A 12,522-nucleotide genomic window follows, 5' to 3' on the forward strand; every position below is an offset into this window, starting at 1 on the left:
AAGAGTCAAAGCATTTGCCCTTCTTGTAACTACTTTATTTTAGTTAAAACGAAAAGCACTCTTAAAGAAGTGTGTGCAGCCACTCGCTCTAGAACAGTCTCCAAAAATAGGTATCAGGGTCTATAACACATTCTCCTACTTGCAAATAAAAGTGAATTCCATTGTCTCACATTCGCTCGCCCAACACGTAACACAAAAGCGAATATTTTCCCTTTGCTCACTAGGATTAATCAGTCTATGCTCCAATGAAAAAGATTAATGGATTTTCGTTGTCCCGAATAGGGAAATGGGTCAGTGGGACGCGCATTCTGTCAAAGGTTCTCCATCATATTATAAAAAGACATTTTATTGTACATCAAAATGAAATAGTAAATAAGATTATAAAGCGAGAGTGACATTTAAGCCCCCACCTTCAAGCATACCTCTGGAAAGCTAAGATTAAGAAGAAGGGCATTGTAGAAAGTGGCAAATACTCAATATTTTTTAGAAAAAGGTAAGTAAAAGATAATATATATAAGAAGAGTATATATATATATATATATATATATATATATATATATATATATATATATATATATATATATATATATATATATATATAGAATCTACTGGTCATTTTTTACCAGATATATGTAATTGCACACCACAAAGCCCTTTAATCTCTCTCGAATTCTTCGCGCTTTTTGGATACGCTTGTTGCTACGAAGCCCAAGACCCAAGAGCAAGAATTGAAGTGGTTGAGACGTCCGGTAGCGGGAAACGAACCCTCGTCACCATAATCACAACGAGGTCACGTTATCTATTCCAGCTCTAATAGATATATCTGAAAACGACAGGTATATGTATGTAGGTGAGGCAATAGACTTTTATCCTTCTCGAGGTCAGGTCGACAACGTGACCTCGCTGTGATTATGGTTATGCGGGTTCGTTTCCCACTACCGGACAACTCAACCACTTCAGTTTCTTGCGCTTGGATCTTAAGGCTTTGTAGTGACAAGCGTATCCAAAAAAGCATGAAGAATTCGAGAAGTTTAGAGGCCATTGTGGCTATTACAATTACATATATGTGTGTTTGTGTGTGTGTTTGTGTGTTGTGTTTGTGTATGTGTGAGTGCGTGTAACGTTCCTGACAATCATTTTTTTCAATAAATATGTTTTCTGTATAACCCTTGCATCATCAGTTCGTAAATATAACTTTATACTTCGCAATAATTTTTCGTTTTTCTCGCATATTGCTTCATTTTGTCTCGCGTTCAGAATTGCCATATTGCAGCACAATATACTAAAACTAATATGAATTTTCAGCTGGAGGAATGAAAACGACAAGATACTTTTTCCTAGTCTCCATCACTTTTAGCTTCAACAAGCGTCTTACTGTCCGGGAGCTTATTTCCCGCTACCGAAAGTTATAGAAATTCAGCTCTCATAGGTCATTCCAGACATGTCCTAAATACCTTGTTAGTGTTTGAATTTTTACTTACTTGGATCTCTCTCTCTCTCTCTCTCCCCAGCGACCCAGCTCAAGAGCGTCAAGGATGATCGTCGTAATGACCCACGATTTATGGACTAGGAAATAGCCATTAAGATAGTAGACGAACACTTTTCTAAAACAAGAAGCCATCTTATAGACTGTGACCTCCACCTTTTCGAAAATGAAGTCCCTCCTCAGGTCTTCCAGAACTTGGTCCACCCCTCGGACATTCTAGAAAAATTCATGACAGGCCTGAAAACTGTGGTGTAAAAGATAAATTTCTGAAAGGGAATCTGTAGTCAAATCCCATTTAAGAGTCCACTTCACTTCAAAGGCTGACCCTGAGCCGGGTAGACATTTTACGTTCGCTTTGTAAAAGATCCAACACGTCAACGAAAGCCTTCAATGTGAAATAGTAAGTAGAATTAGTTTGTTTAGTGGAATCAAAAGAAGCAGTGCCACTATTATTACTTGAAACTTCATAAGTACATATCATGTGTAAATATCACTCATTATCTGTAGGAAAGCTCCTCTTTTAAAGTTTATCGCAACCGGTTTATAAAGGTGACTTTAATGGTTAGTGTACCCTTCAGATCATGTGGATGTATAATTGCATAACTTTCATTTTTCGTGAAGAGTGAAAACAATAAATAGAATGTATCCTGCTGTATTAATATTCATAAGAACGGTGTCGAACTCTGTCATAATTGATTCCTCACCTGCTGACCTGCTTACATGTAAAAACTCACCACAGAAATAGAGATAACAAATATTGCACAAGCCTCGTGTCCATGCAAACTCTGTTGTCAACTTGGGATGACTAACTGACCGGTGTTTAAATAACTTACAAGGGAATATAACACGGAATTCATGTGACTGTGGATATAAAACCAAGGGGATTAAAACTGAGCTCGAATAAATGTCGAATTGTTAGTGAACTGAAATTCTCAGAAATAGTTTTCTTTATATGAAGTGTGATTTTCTTAGTATCAGTCAATAATATGATAAATGACTTATGAAACTGAAAATACAACAGAAGCTGTCATGCTGGAAAGTGTTTGTAATATTGTTGAGGTAGGAAGAGCATTTCAGTCTACTAACCTTCGAGGTAATTACCTTATATCAGGCTGAAATTAGCGACAAAATATTTCCTTTTGATGATAAAATTAACTGAATGGTTGAATAACCAAAATACGGGAAAATCGAAGAGCAAATTAAATGAAACGTGAGATTCGAACGTAAATATATCAAAATGTGAAGGAAGCAAAAAAAAAAAAGGAAAATCCATAGGAAAATAATACTAGTAAAGTATCATACGGTAAAACGACCGTTGACCTTTTTAGTGCGTTTAAACAAACAGAATTACGCAAATGCTAATTCATCTTTTCGTAAACAGAGACTCCGAAGTATAGGGGCCAAGTCTGAACAGAAGACAGTGCGGTTGAATCCCGGTCAGTGGAAAGAAGGTTTTCGTTCCCGTTAAAATATGAATCTCTTATGGAGGTTTTTAGGAAAGGGAAATCGTGTTCTAGCGTTTCAAAATTCCGTGTCGTGGTCACCAGGAGCAGGATCCAACCAGGACCTCCAAAGTATTGCAGACGACAATTCGAAAAGGTAGGTATGTAAATAATCGCCTGTGGAATTAAGCTCAACAGAAGTAGGTATCTCCCTTAGTAGTGATTTTGCCGTGAATGGATTTGTAATAAGTCGAAATTTGATTTGAAGGAAACGCGAAACATTCCCCGTATCATGTATCGAATTTCACAACTAATTGATCACGGTGAAATAATTTAATAGATATTATATCCTTCAGCAGTATGTTACGTAGGACGAAATTTCTCATTAAAAAATCAAAAGCAGTTCATTTTCAAATATGTAATGTGTGTCTGTACCGTGAAACCAAAATTCCACTAGTGACATCTTCATCAATCCCGTTCTCCTTAATGTGGACTCGTTTCCAAAAAGAATTATCACGTAAGAAGAACCTAAGACGCCTCTTTCGAGAGATTAGCACTTTAGAAGAGGGCGTGTCTTTCGTAAACATTTCGCTGCTTGCTGATATGATGTGTGTCGCTTCAAGGACATGGTTGTTAAAAGCCAATTAGTTCATGAGAAGTTACAAGGACGTCATTTCCTGAAGCAAAACCCTTTAATAAAAATCCTCACCATGCATTTTATGGAAGGAAATCACTACACGATAGGAACAGAAGACTTGGCTTTCGGAAGCAAGTTGCTCCATGAAGAAGTGGCTTTAAAGGCATATCCCTACTGGGAAATATTTCTATGTAATAGATACACGGCGGGTATTTAGCGAGAAATGCCAGTTTCTTAAAGTATTTTGGTTGTTTATTTACAAGTTAACGTTATTTTTGGGGGGTCGGCTGTAATTAACCTGTAATTAACCCCTGAAGTCCATCCAACAAGGAGTTTCCATACGCAATCTTCACAAGACAGAGCACGGCTACGTCTGTTTCGAACGGTTCATAACCCGTCCGGCAAGTGCAATACCTTGGAAACTGGTTTTTTCTACACATTTAGGGCTTCTGACACTGGCGGTGCATTTGCTTGTTTTCGGCCAAGTGGAATGTCCCTTCGCTGTGTTTGGTACTGGCCAGGGCCGGCCCTTACGTTAACAAGTTATTGCACTTGCCGGACGGGATACAAACCGTTCGAAACAGTCTTAGCCGTGCTCTGTCTTGTGAAGATCGCGTATGGAAACCCCTTGTTGGATGGACTTAAGGGTTAATTATAGGTTAATTACAGCCGACCCCAAAATAACGTTAAATTGTAAATAAGCAACTAAAATACCATATTAAATGGCATTTTCGCAAATACCCGCCGTGTATCTATTACTTAGTCTTAGATCTACCCTGGGAAATTTCCAGCATAATTCTCTGCAACGTTAAAAAAGGTTTGTTATTTTTTATTTACAGTTATGCAACAAAGCTAGATGCCTGTATGAGTGAAGTTTGAAATGGTCTTTTTTTTTTTAAATATGGTCTACGATCTCAGAGACTGGTCGTCAAGTTGGGGGTTGGGGTTAAAAATTGCATTATTATTATTATTATTATTATTATTATTATTATTATTATTATTATTATTATTATTTTCGACTGAGGGAATTGGGTCCTGTTTCTTGTAAATCCGGGTTTTCGGCGAGGGTTAGGCCCCTGATTGGTCCCTGTAAGCACAGGCTCTTGCATGCAGAGCAGCCCGTAAATGTCTAGCCTAAAATTCACGGGCGGTTTCCCAGACGTTGCGAGCAGCGTGGTAACGTCTTGACTTTCGTCTGGTATTATGTGACTGGATGTCTAGTATTATATGATTCTCCCGTCTCGTAAAGAGCGCTTCCATGGCATGCTGTTGGCTTTCTCTACTGGCTGTATGGTATTGTTGCGCAGGTGGGCTATGTAAATCTGTTGTTTAGACGGTTTATATTGGAGGGGAGGATAAATTTCTCCGGCGTTGTGGTTGTTAGGTTTTTTGTTAATATTGTTAGAGGCTTCCAGCATCGGTATGTCTTGACGTTGTTGATAATGGATGACGAGTGATCGTGGTGGTGGTGGTGGTGTTTCGTATGTTTGTTGTTGGTTATGATAACGATGACTATGATTGTTAACTTGATGATGCTGATCTCATCTCTGCTTTTTCCCAGAATTTCAAAGATCCTCATTGCTTCTATTTTAAAATATTTGGAAGTTTCGTGGAATACATTACGACAAAAGTACCACATACAAAAATGCTTGTTCGCTGACATTTGATTACTAATGTTCCTAGAAAAGGCAGTAATTTTATATTGTTAAGGGTGCCGCTTCTGCCTTTGGTGCCTATCACCAGACAAATTAAGGGAGTGAAAAAAAATAGGTGAGCAGGGATAAAACACCATATATTGTTGCAATTCGAATGCAGGTTTTAGAGCCCTTAAATTTGCCGCTCCAATACAGTACAATAAGCCCCCACTTGATATCAGTATGACTGAAAATATAGAGTCGTTAAAGGAAAAATGAAAAACTACTTTTTCTGAGTGCTACATCGTGGATTTGGCAACTGATGTGGAGTACGCAGCAAAAAAGAGAAAATCAGAATACCCACTTTATGCATATAACAAGTCGAGCATGCGGCTCTCGCAGAGTGCTTTAGGGTGAGGAACCTGGGAGAAAAAAAGGCAGAATAAATGGTAAACAATTTAATGTATAAATTTCCTAACTTTTGTGTAGCATCCACACATTGTCACGGAAAAACAATTAGTGGTGATAGCCATAGCTTGTTTGGAGAAAGAGAGTAGAAAATGGGAGAATGAAGGAGAGAGAGGTTTAGACCAAACGTGTGCGGATTCATGGAAAGCTACAGAAGAGGCAGTGAATAAAGTTGCCAGTAAAATATGATTGCCTTTGGCCTCAATCATCTCTGTTGATTTTAGTTGTTGTATGGGTAGAACTAAGTAGTAGCTCCGCGGCGGCGACTGCCTTCTAACTTGACTTTTTCTACAGTTCTTGTTGATAATTATGGATTTACTTTCAGTTTTGTCGGACGAATGTAATTAACCTGTAATTAACCCGTGAAGTCCATCCAACAAGGGGTTTCCATACGCGATCTTCACAAGACAGAGCACGGGATGTCTGTTTAGAACGGTTCACATCCCGTCCGGCAAGTGCAATAACTTGTTAACGGCGGTAACTGGCACCCCGGGCCAGTACTAAACACGGCGAAGGGATATTCCATTTGGCCGACAACGAACAAACCCACCGCCAGTATCAGAAGCCCTAAAAGTGTAGAAAAACCAGTTTCCAAGGTAAAAACAGGCGCGGAGCTAATACTTAAATTACCGTTATATGCATGGTGTCTGAATATTTCATGCTCTCCCTCCATTTCATGAGGGGAAACACTCCCTCACGTCCGTTCGCTCTCTCACTCTGTCGTTGCATTGTATTTCTTAATGAATTACTTATTGTTTTGTCTAACGTCGCTTTGCTTTCATTCTGCCGGTTTATTACTGTTTTATCTTTAATTCCTGTTGATGTGTATAGTTTTGATTGTGGTTTTTATCTGATTAGTTATTTTGATCTCAGATATTCTGTCATTCTTGCACTCATTCCTCCTCGTCTAATGCAGTCGCTCGTGGTCATTTAAAATTGTTTTCTATTGTTTCATGCTTCTACCTCGTTTTTTTCTGCTGTCTTAAATACACACCATCCTCCCGGCAAAATAATTAACCTTAAAAATGTTCATTAGTTGTTTCTAATGGTTTTCGTTAATTTAAGTGATGGTTCACACTCCATTAATCGTTATACTGCCAGTACATGTAGAGTCCATTGGGACCCAGTATTCTGAATGGCTGTAGTTCAGTGATGTTTTATTTTTTATTGCCTTGGACGTAGCGTTTATTTTTTATTCTCTTCGCAATCGAGCATTAATTCTCCGTGGCTTACGGGGTGGGTCAGGTATTGCATAATTCAAATTGATTGTTAGGTTATTTTTGGTTTTGTGTTTTAGATGTTTTTCCTTTCGTTTAGAAACGTGCTTGTATGTCAGTTGACTCTCGCGTTAATGGGCTCAGTGTACAGTTCTTATTTGATGCTTTCCTCCATTTTATTCCACTGACAGAGGTAGGTCCATTATGTTATTTGTCTGTAGTTAGTCTTGTACAGGTATTGACATAATTCATTAGCTTTATGGTGCACAAGTCTCTAATATTTTGAACTTAGTGTTGATATTTTGAACATACAGTGTTGATATTTTGAACATAGTGTTGGTATTTCGAGCATACAGTGTTAATATTTTGAACATAAAGTGTTGATATTTTGAACATACATTGTTGATATTTTGAACATACAGTGCTGATAGCTTGATGAAACATGAACACACTTTAGACTTTATTTTACTTTAATCAGTTGCCAGTGGAGCTCAGGCATTACAGAGGTAATCATATGAAACCCAAGGTCTAACACCGTTTATTAGTCTTGCAGCTCGATTTAGTATGATTTGCAGGTCATTAAGTAGTATCTTGAGTAAAGTTTTATCTTGAGTAAAGTTTCAGAAGTCCACTCTAATTTATAGCAAAGTTAATCAAAGTTTCTTAATGAAACTCAGCAACGTATTTTTAACAGGCAAATATTCTGAAGATGATGTCCAGTAACCCTTGCAACATTATTGATTTAAATTAAAAACACAGATAAACCACTGCAATAGCTGAACAAGTTGAAGAACTTATCAGCCATCTGGACCAGATTAATATTATTACAGACCTTAACTTCGCCGAGGATCTTATCTTATTTTTCTTTACCACCAACAAAAATTCAATTTTAGTTTAGTGTAGGTCTAGTTTCTTAAATATCACCAATTTCTTAACATTTGTACGAGTATTGTTTTCCATCTGTATTGTCTATGTCGTTGATGGGCATCCGAACTAGACGATGAGGTTGTGCTGAATTTAAAGTGATATTTTGTGTTTGATATTCGAACTTATGATATTTCGAACATTAAGTGTTGATATTTCAACATATTTCGAACATAAAGTGATATTTTCTGATATTTGAACATAAAGTGTTGATATTTGAATGATTTTGAGTGTTGATATTTCGAACATAAAGTGTTATCGCAATGAACTGTACAGTGTTGATATTTTCCGGCAAGATATTAAAATCGAACATAAAATTTCGAACATAAAGTAAAATATTTTCCAGACATAAAAGTGATATTTCATAAAGTGTTGATATTTCGAACATAAAGTGTTGATATTTCGAACATAAAGTGTTGATATTTCGAACATAAAGTGTTGATATTTCGAACATAAAGTGTTGATATTTCGAACATAAAGTGGCAAAACAGTGTTGTGTTTACTGATTACAGTTTTGCCGTAGTGTTTAGCTATGGAGAGGTGGGGTGCAGTATTCTGACAAGTCATAATTTTATTAATTTTGTATACAGTATATCATTTTGCCGGGGAAGGATAAGTATTCATTTGCGATGGAAATAAACCAGTCAAAATCATTCAAATCACATCATAATACAACAGAAAAACCTATATTTTTTGTGTTGAAAGTAATATTGTCCATAAGTAAAATAATACCGTCATTTGTACTGGTCGCTGAGGATGTGCTGAATTTAAAGTCATTTGTACTGGTCGCCAAGTTGGTTCCCTGTAGGACTTTAGCCACTGTATATATTTTTAATATGTGGTGAAGTCGACCTTACCGTTGCCAGGAATGAGTATTAGGTTCCGGTCGATTATCTCAAAGAGGTGGCTTCGTCATTATTATGATTAATTAAAAATTTGAAGAGCTCAAAGTTGTTACTTGACGACCAAAGAAAAAATGTGACAAGTGTATTTGTATTGCTCAAAAAGCCAGGCTGTGTTAATCTTAACATTTAATAGCGATGACGATCAAGAAAGCTAACACTTCATTGATTTTATGCGCCGGTAGACAAACGTTTGAAGGGCAAAAGATAAATGCGAAACTTCCCTCTAAATAACTACCAGTCAGAAAATAAAAAAAAAGCTGCTGCTGAGAAATAGCTTGGCAAACGATTCAGACAGAGCAAAGTTCCATAGCAATTTAATTATAGGCTTGACAGTTGTGAACAAGACCAGCCGAATTCATGCTTTTTTAATAAAAAAAAAAAGAGTCCCCTACAGGAATACTTGCACGACAAAATTAATGTGATTCGAAATATATTCCTTTGGATAAGGCCATGATTTCAACACTATTCCTTATTGCAAATATTTCATTCATCATAATTACTAGACTACTCACAATAGGCTTCTTATTTAGTTCCACTCCACCTAAGGCTCCCTGTTGTACCTGCAAATTTATTCTCCTGAATACCACAATGCAGACATTCAAAGAATCGTACGGCGTACTCCATATTAATTGTCAAATCCCTCGGAAGATTGAACAAATTGTTCGTTGTCTCCTGCCAGACTTTATATTTTCAATCCCCCTAACAGCAATTTAGAGCCTGAATTTTTTAGTGTTCTAAAACCAACATCGGGACAATTTGCTGCTCCTCTCGAGATTTTCGACAGAGCAGGCGATATTCTCCAAATTAAATGGATCGTCTAATGGCCCTTCCACACGAGGGGGAAAGAGACGACGGGCTCTCGAATTTGCCCGTAAATCTCTCGCTTTGAAACAATGTTACCAGATCAAACAGTCGAAGGCAGGCAGTAGGCACAGGCAGGCGAACCTATGACTTGGACCACACGCCGGGCAGAGGGCAGAGTGCCGTCAGAGCTGTGTCAGGCAACGTGGTCCCTAGCCAGGCGCCCATCCAGTGCCTCAACAACGGGCACGGGCTCTTCGATGGTTTGTCCGTGGTTTCCTCGTCTATGATCGCCAGCTACCCACAAAATTGGTAACAGTGTCTACCCGCCGTGTTTGCCCCTCGTGTGGAAGGGGCTTTAGATTCTAATTCAGTTTATGTGCTATGCTTCAGGTAAAAAGGTTTAATACGAGTACTTCGTAATGAATGAAGGTTTAAGTTACGTGGATAACGGCATGACTTAAAAGCTCCAGTTACTAAAATCTTACAAGAATAATTAAATACGTTTGAAAGAATGCCTGGCTTCATTCATTTCATATACATTCGTGAATTATGATTAAAATCTGCTGCCAACAGAGCAACGTGCATATACAATATATGCCTTAAAATGTACACAGCCCACAAATTATGCGTCCATGAATAGGCTTAAGAAGAAAGTACATGCATATGTCTTAGGTAATTTAATTCTTAAAAAGTTATAATTGTACCAAAACTGTTATTAATGCAATATCAAAGTTAAATCATCGTTCACTATATCCATGATAATTTTCCAGTTCAGCTAATATCCATAATGTAGTTGTAACTAAGTATCTTTATAAACACAATTGTTTTAGTCGACAACTCAGTCCTCTCTCTCTCTCTCTCTCTCTCTCTCTCTCTCTCTCTCTCTCTCTCTCTCTCTCTCTCTCTCTCGGCTGAATTTCGGTTACTATTCAGATAAATTCAAGACTTTCGATGGAAAACAAAGCAATTCATTGGGGATGATTAATATAGTATTAAATAGTATTTATTTCCTTATTGCCGAACAGATTAGTTAGTCATGACGGTGCGTTTTTTTTTTGTGAATAAATCTCAGAGACGCAAAAACATAAACAACACCGTTGCACAATATGCAAAGAATCTTTAGCTTCAGATGACGGAAAATTATAGTGAAAGGTTTATTTTTCCAGTTTTCTTTGATGTCTAATTTGAGTGGGATCTGAAAAGCTCATTGACTTTTACTCTAAAGACTAAGTAATGAACTTGATTGCATTTCAATAAAACGTTCGTGAAATTGTAAACATTCTCAGAGATTTTAAAATACTGTATTTACTCTCTCTCTGATCCTTATTCTACATAGAAATGCGTTGACTGTCAAGAAGCACAATCATGTTTCATTTTTTAACACCATTTCCAGTTTTACGACATCATTACATGAGACGATATGCTTTAAAAGGCATTTCCCGATTAGATTTCATGAAACGATTCGCTCTCAAGTGAACGTATTGCAGTCTAAATCAGTGATGTACTTATGAAATCACACGTCCTGTTCAAAGGAAGTGATGATAAGTCTTTTGAATGATACTTCCAAGGGTCTAATGTCCTGAGTTTTCCTCTTGAGGTGATAGTCTTCTGAAAAGCAAATCCTGGTTTCGAATAGAAGCAACTTTCTTCCACGGAGGTAAGTCCTGATTTTCAATGACTTCGTGACGCCTAATTGATTATCAGGACATTAGATCCTTGGAAGTATCATTCAAAAGATTTATCATCACTTAATTTGAACTCAGGACGTATGATTTCATAAGTACATCACTAATTTAGACTGCAATTCGTTCACTTGAGAGCGAATCGCTTCATGAGAACTAATTGGGAAATGCCTTTTAAAGCATATCACCTTGAGAGGAACTCTCCTCTTAATGAGAACGTAGGATGTACCTTTTGAAACAAAACGCTTAAAGTGAGAACTTGGAAAGTGCATTTTTGAACAAGCCTATTTCAGGGAAATCACTTTCTGAAAATGACTCGGGGAGTTCAGATCCCTTTGAGGACTACCTGGAAATCTTGGAAGCAAATCACTCTGAAGCCCTCGGAGAACAAAAGTTTTTTTTTTTTTTTTTTGGGGGGCGGGAAGAGTCGCTCTGTTGCAGGATGATTAGGGGAAGAAGTAGTCTGGGATCTTCCTAAGAAACGTCCCTTACATGAGATCGACTCTTTTGACTTAAAATAAGACCTATTTAAGAATTTTAAGTACAGTATTATGATAATTTATAAAATTACTCTGTACAACATTTCAGTTTCCAAAAATATAGTAGAATACATCGCACATTCGTCGGAAACCTAAACTTTTTGCCATGTGCAATTGCATGTGCATGCATACTGCTTGAATCATTTTTGTTAACGGAAGTGTTTCTTAATGTTGATTTATTATCAAACTTAAAATGCTTAACATTTCTTACTTAAGTCGCACACTATCGTATTAATCTAAGAAGCGTTTCTGGGGAAGTTCCACCAACTTTTTCTAACCCTAAGTAAAAGAAACGGGAGGCTTTGTTATAAAAACTGAATAGAATCTGATTATGCCCATCTGATTATGAGACGGAGTTTACCATTTGTCTATGATGAAAGGGAGTAACCGAAGCGAACAGAAGTGAAGTTGCAAAGGTAGAATTTTCAAACAAAGCGAAAGTAGTGGAAAGAGGAAGGCAGCTTTACTTTTAAATAAATCAATTCCACTGATTTCATGGCAAGAAATCTTCCTTATGATGTGTCGCTAGGATCCTGTATGACCATCTTATGTCTATACATGTCTTTACTTAACTATAGAGTAGTTGAATGTTGTTATCCGTTCTTTAATTAGCCACTTAATGTAAACCAATCCGTTATAGGGAATAACCCGCTCATTTCCAGTGTTGCCAGTTTTTTTTTTTTTTCAAAGGAAAGTTATCAAAGCTAAGACCTGATCTTGTTCATCTCAGTCTTGAATATGTCGTTGCATGGAGTTGCCAGGGTGACAAGGAAGAGTGTTACGC

The 12,522-nt window shown here is 37.2% G+C and overlaps 1 protein-coding gene across 3 annotated transcripts in view; it reads left to right on the forward strand.

The window, feature by feature from the left end:
* Positions 1-1,764: 1,764 nt before the first annotated feature.
* Positions 1,765-12,522, forward strand: part of LOC136835707 (uncharacterized) — a 63,735-nt gene continuing 52,977 nt past the window's right edge. The window contains exon 1 of one of the 3 annotated variants that reach the window (XR_010852249.1): positions 1,765-1,886. Coding sequence is in view for 1 of the 3 variants with exons in the window: in XM_067099563.1 (XP_066955664.1) it covers positions 2,958-3,085 (128 nt within the window). In the remaining 2 variants the exon portion in view is untranslated. Of the gene's footprint in view, positions 1,887-2,871; positions 3,086-12,522 lie in introns of those variants that run through there. The other 2 variants (XM_067099563.1, XR_010852248.1) reach the window with 2 other exon arrangements.

The sequence above is a fragment of the Macrobrachium rosenbergii genome, chromosome 55 (genome assembly GCF_040412425.1).
Source record: "Macrobrachium rosenbergii isolate ZJJX-2024 chromosome 55, ASM4041242v1, whole genome shotgun sequence".
NCBI classification, from domain to species: domain Eukaryota; kingdom Metazoa; phylum Arthropoda; class Malacostraca; order Decapoda; family Palaemonidae; genus Macrobrachium; species Macrobrachium rosenbergii.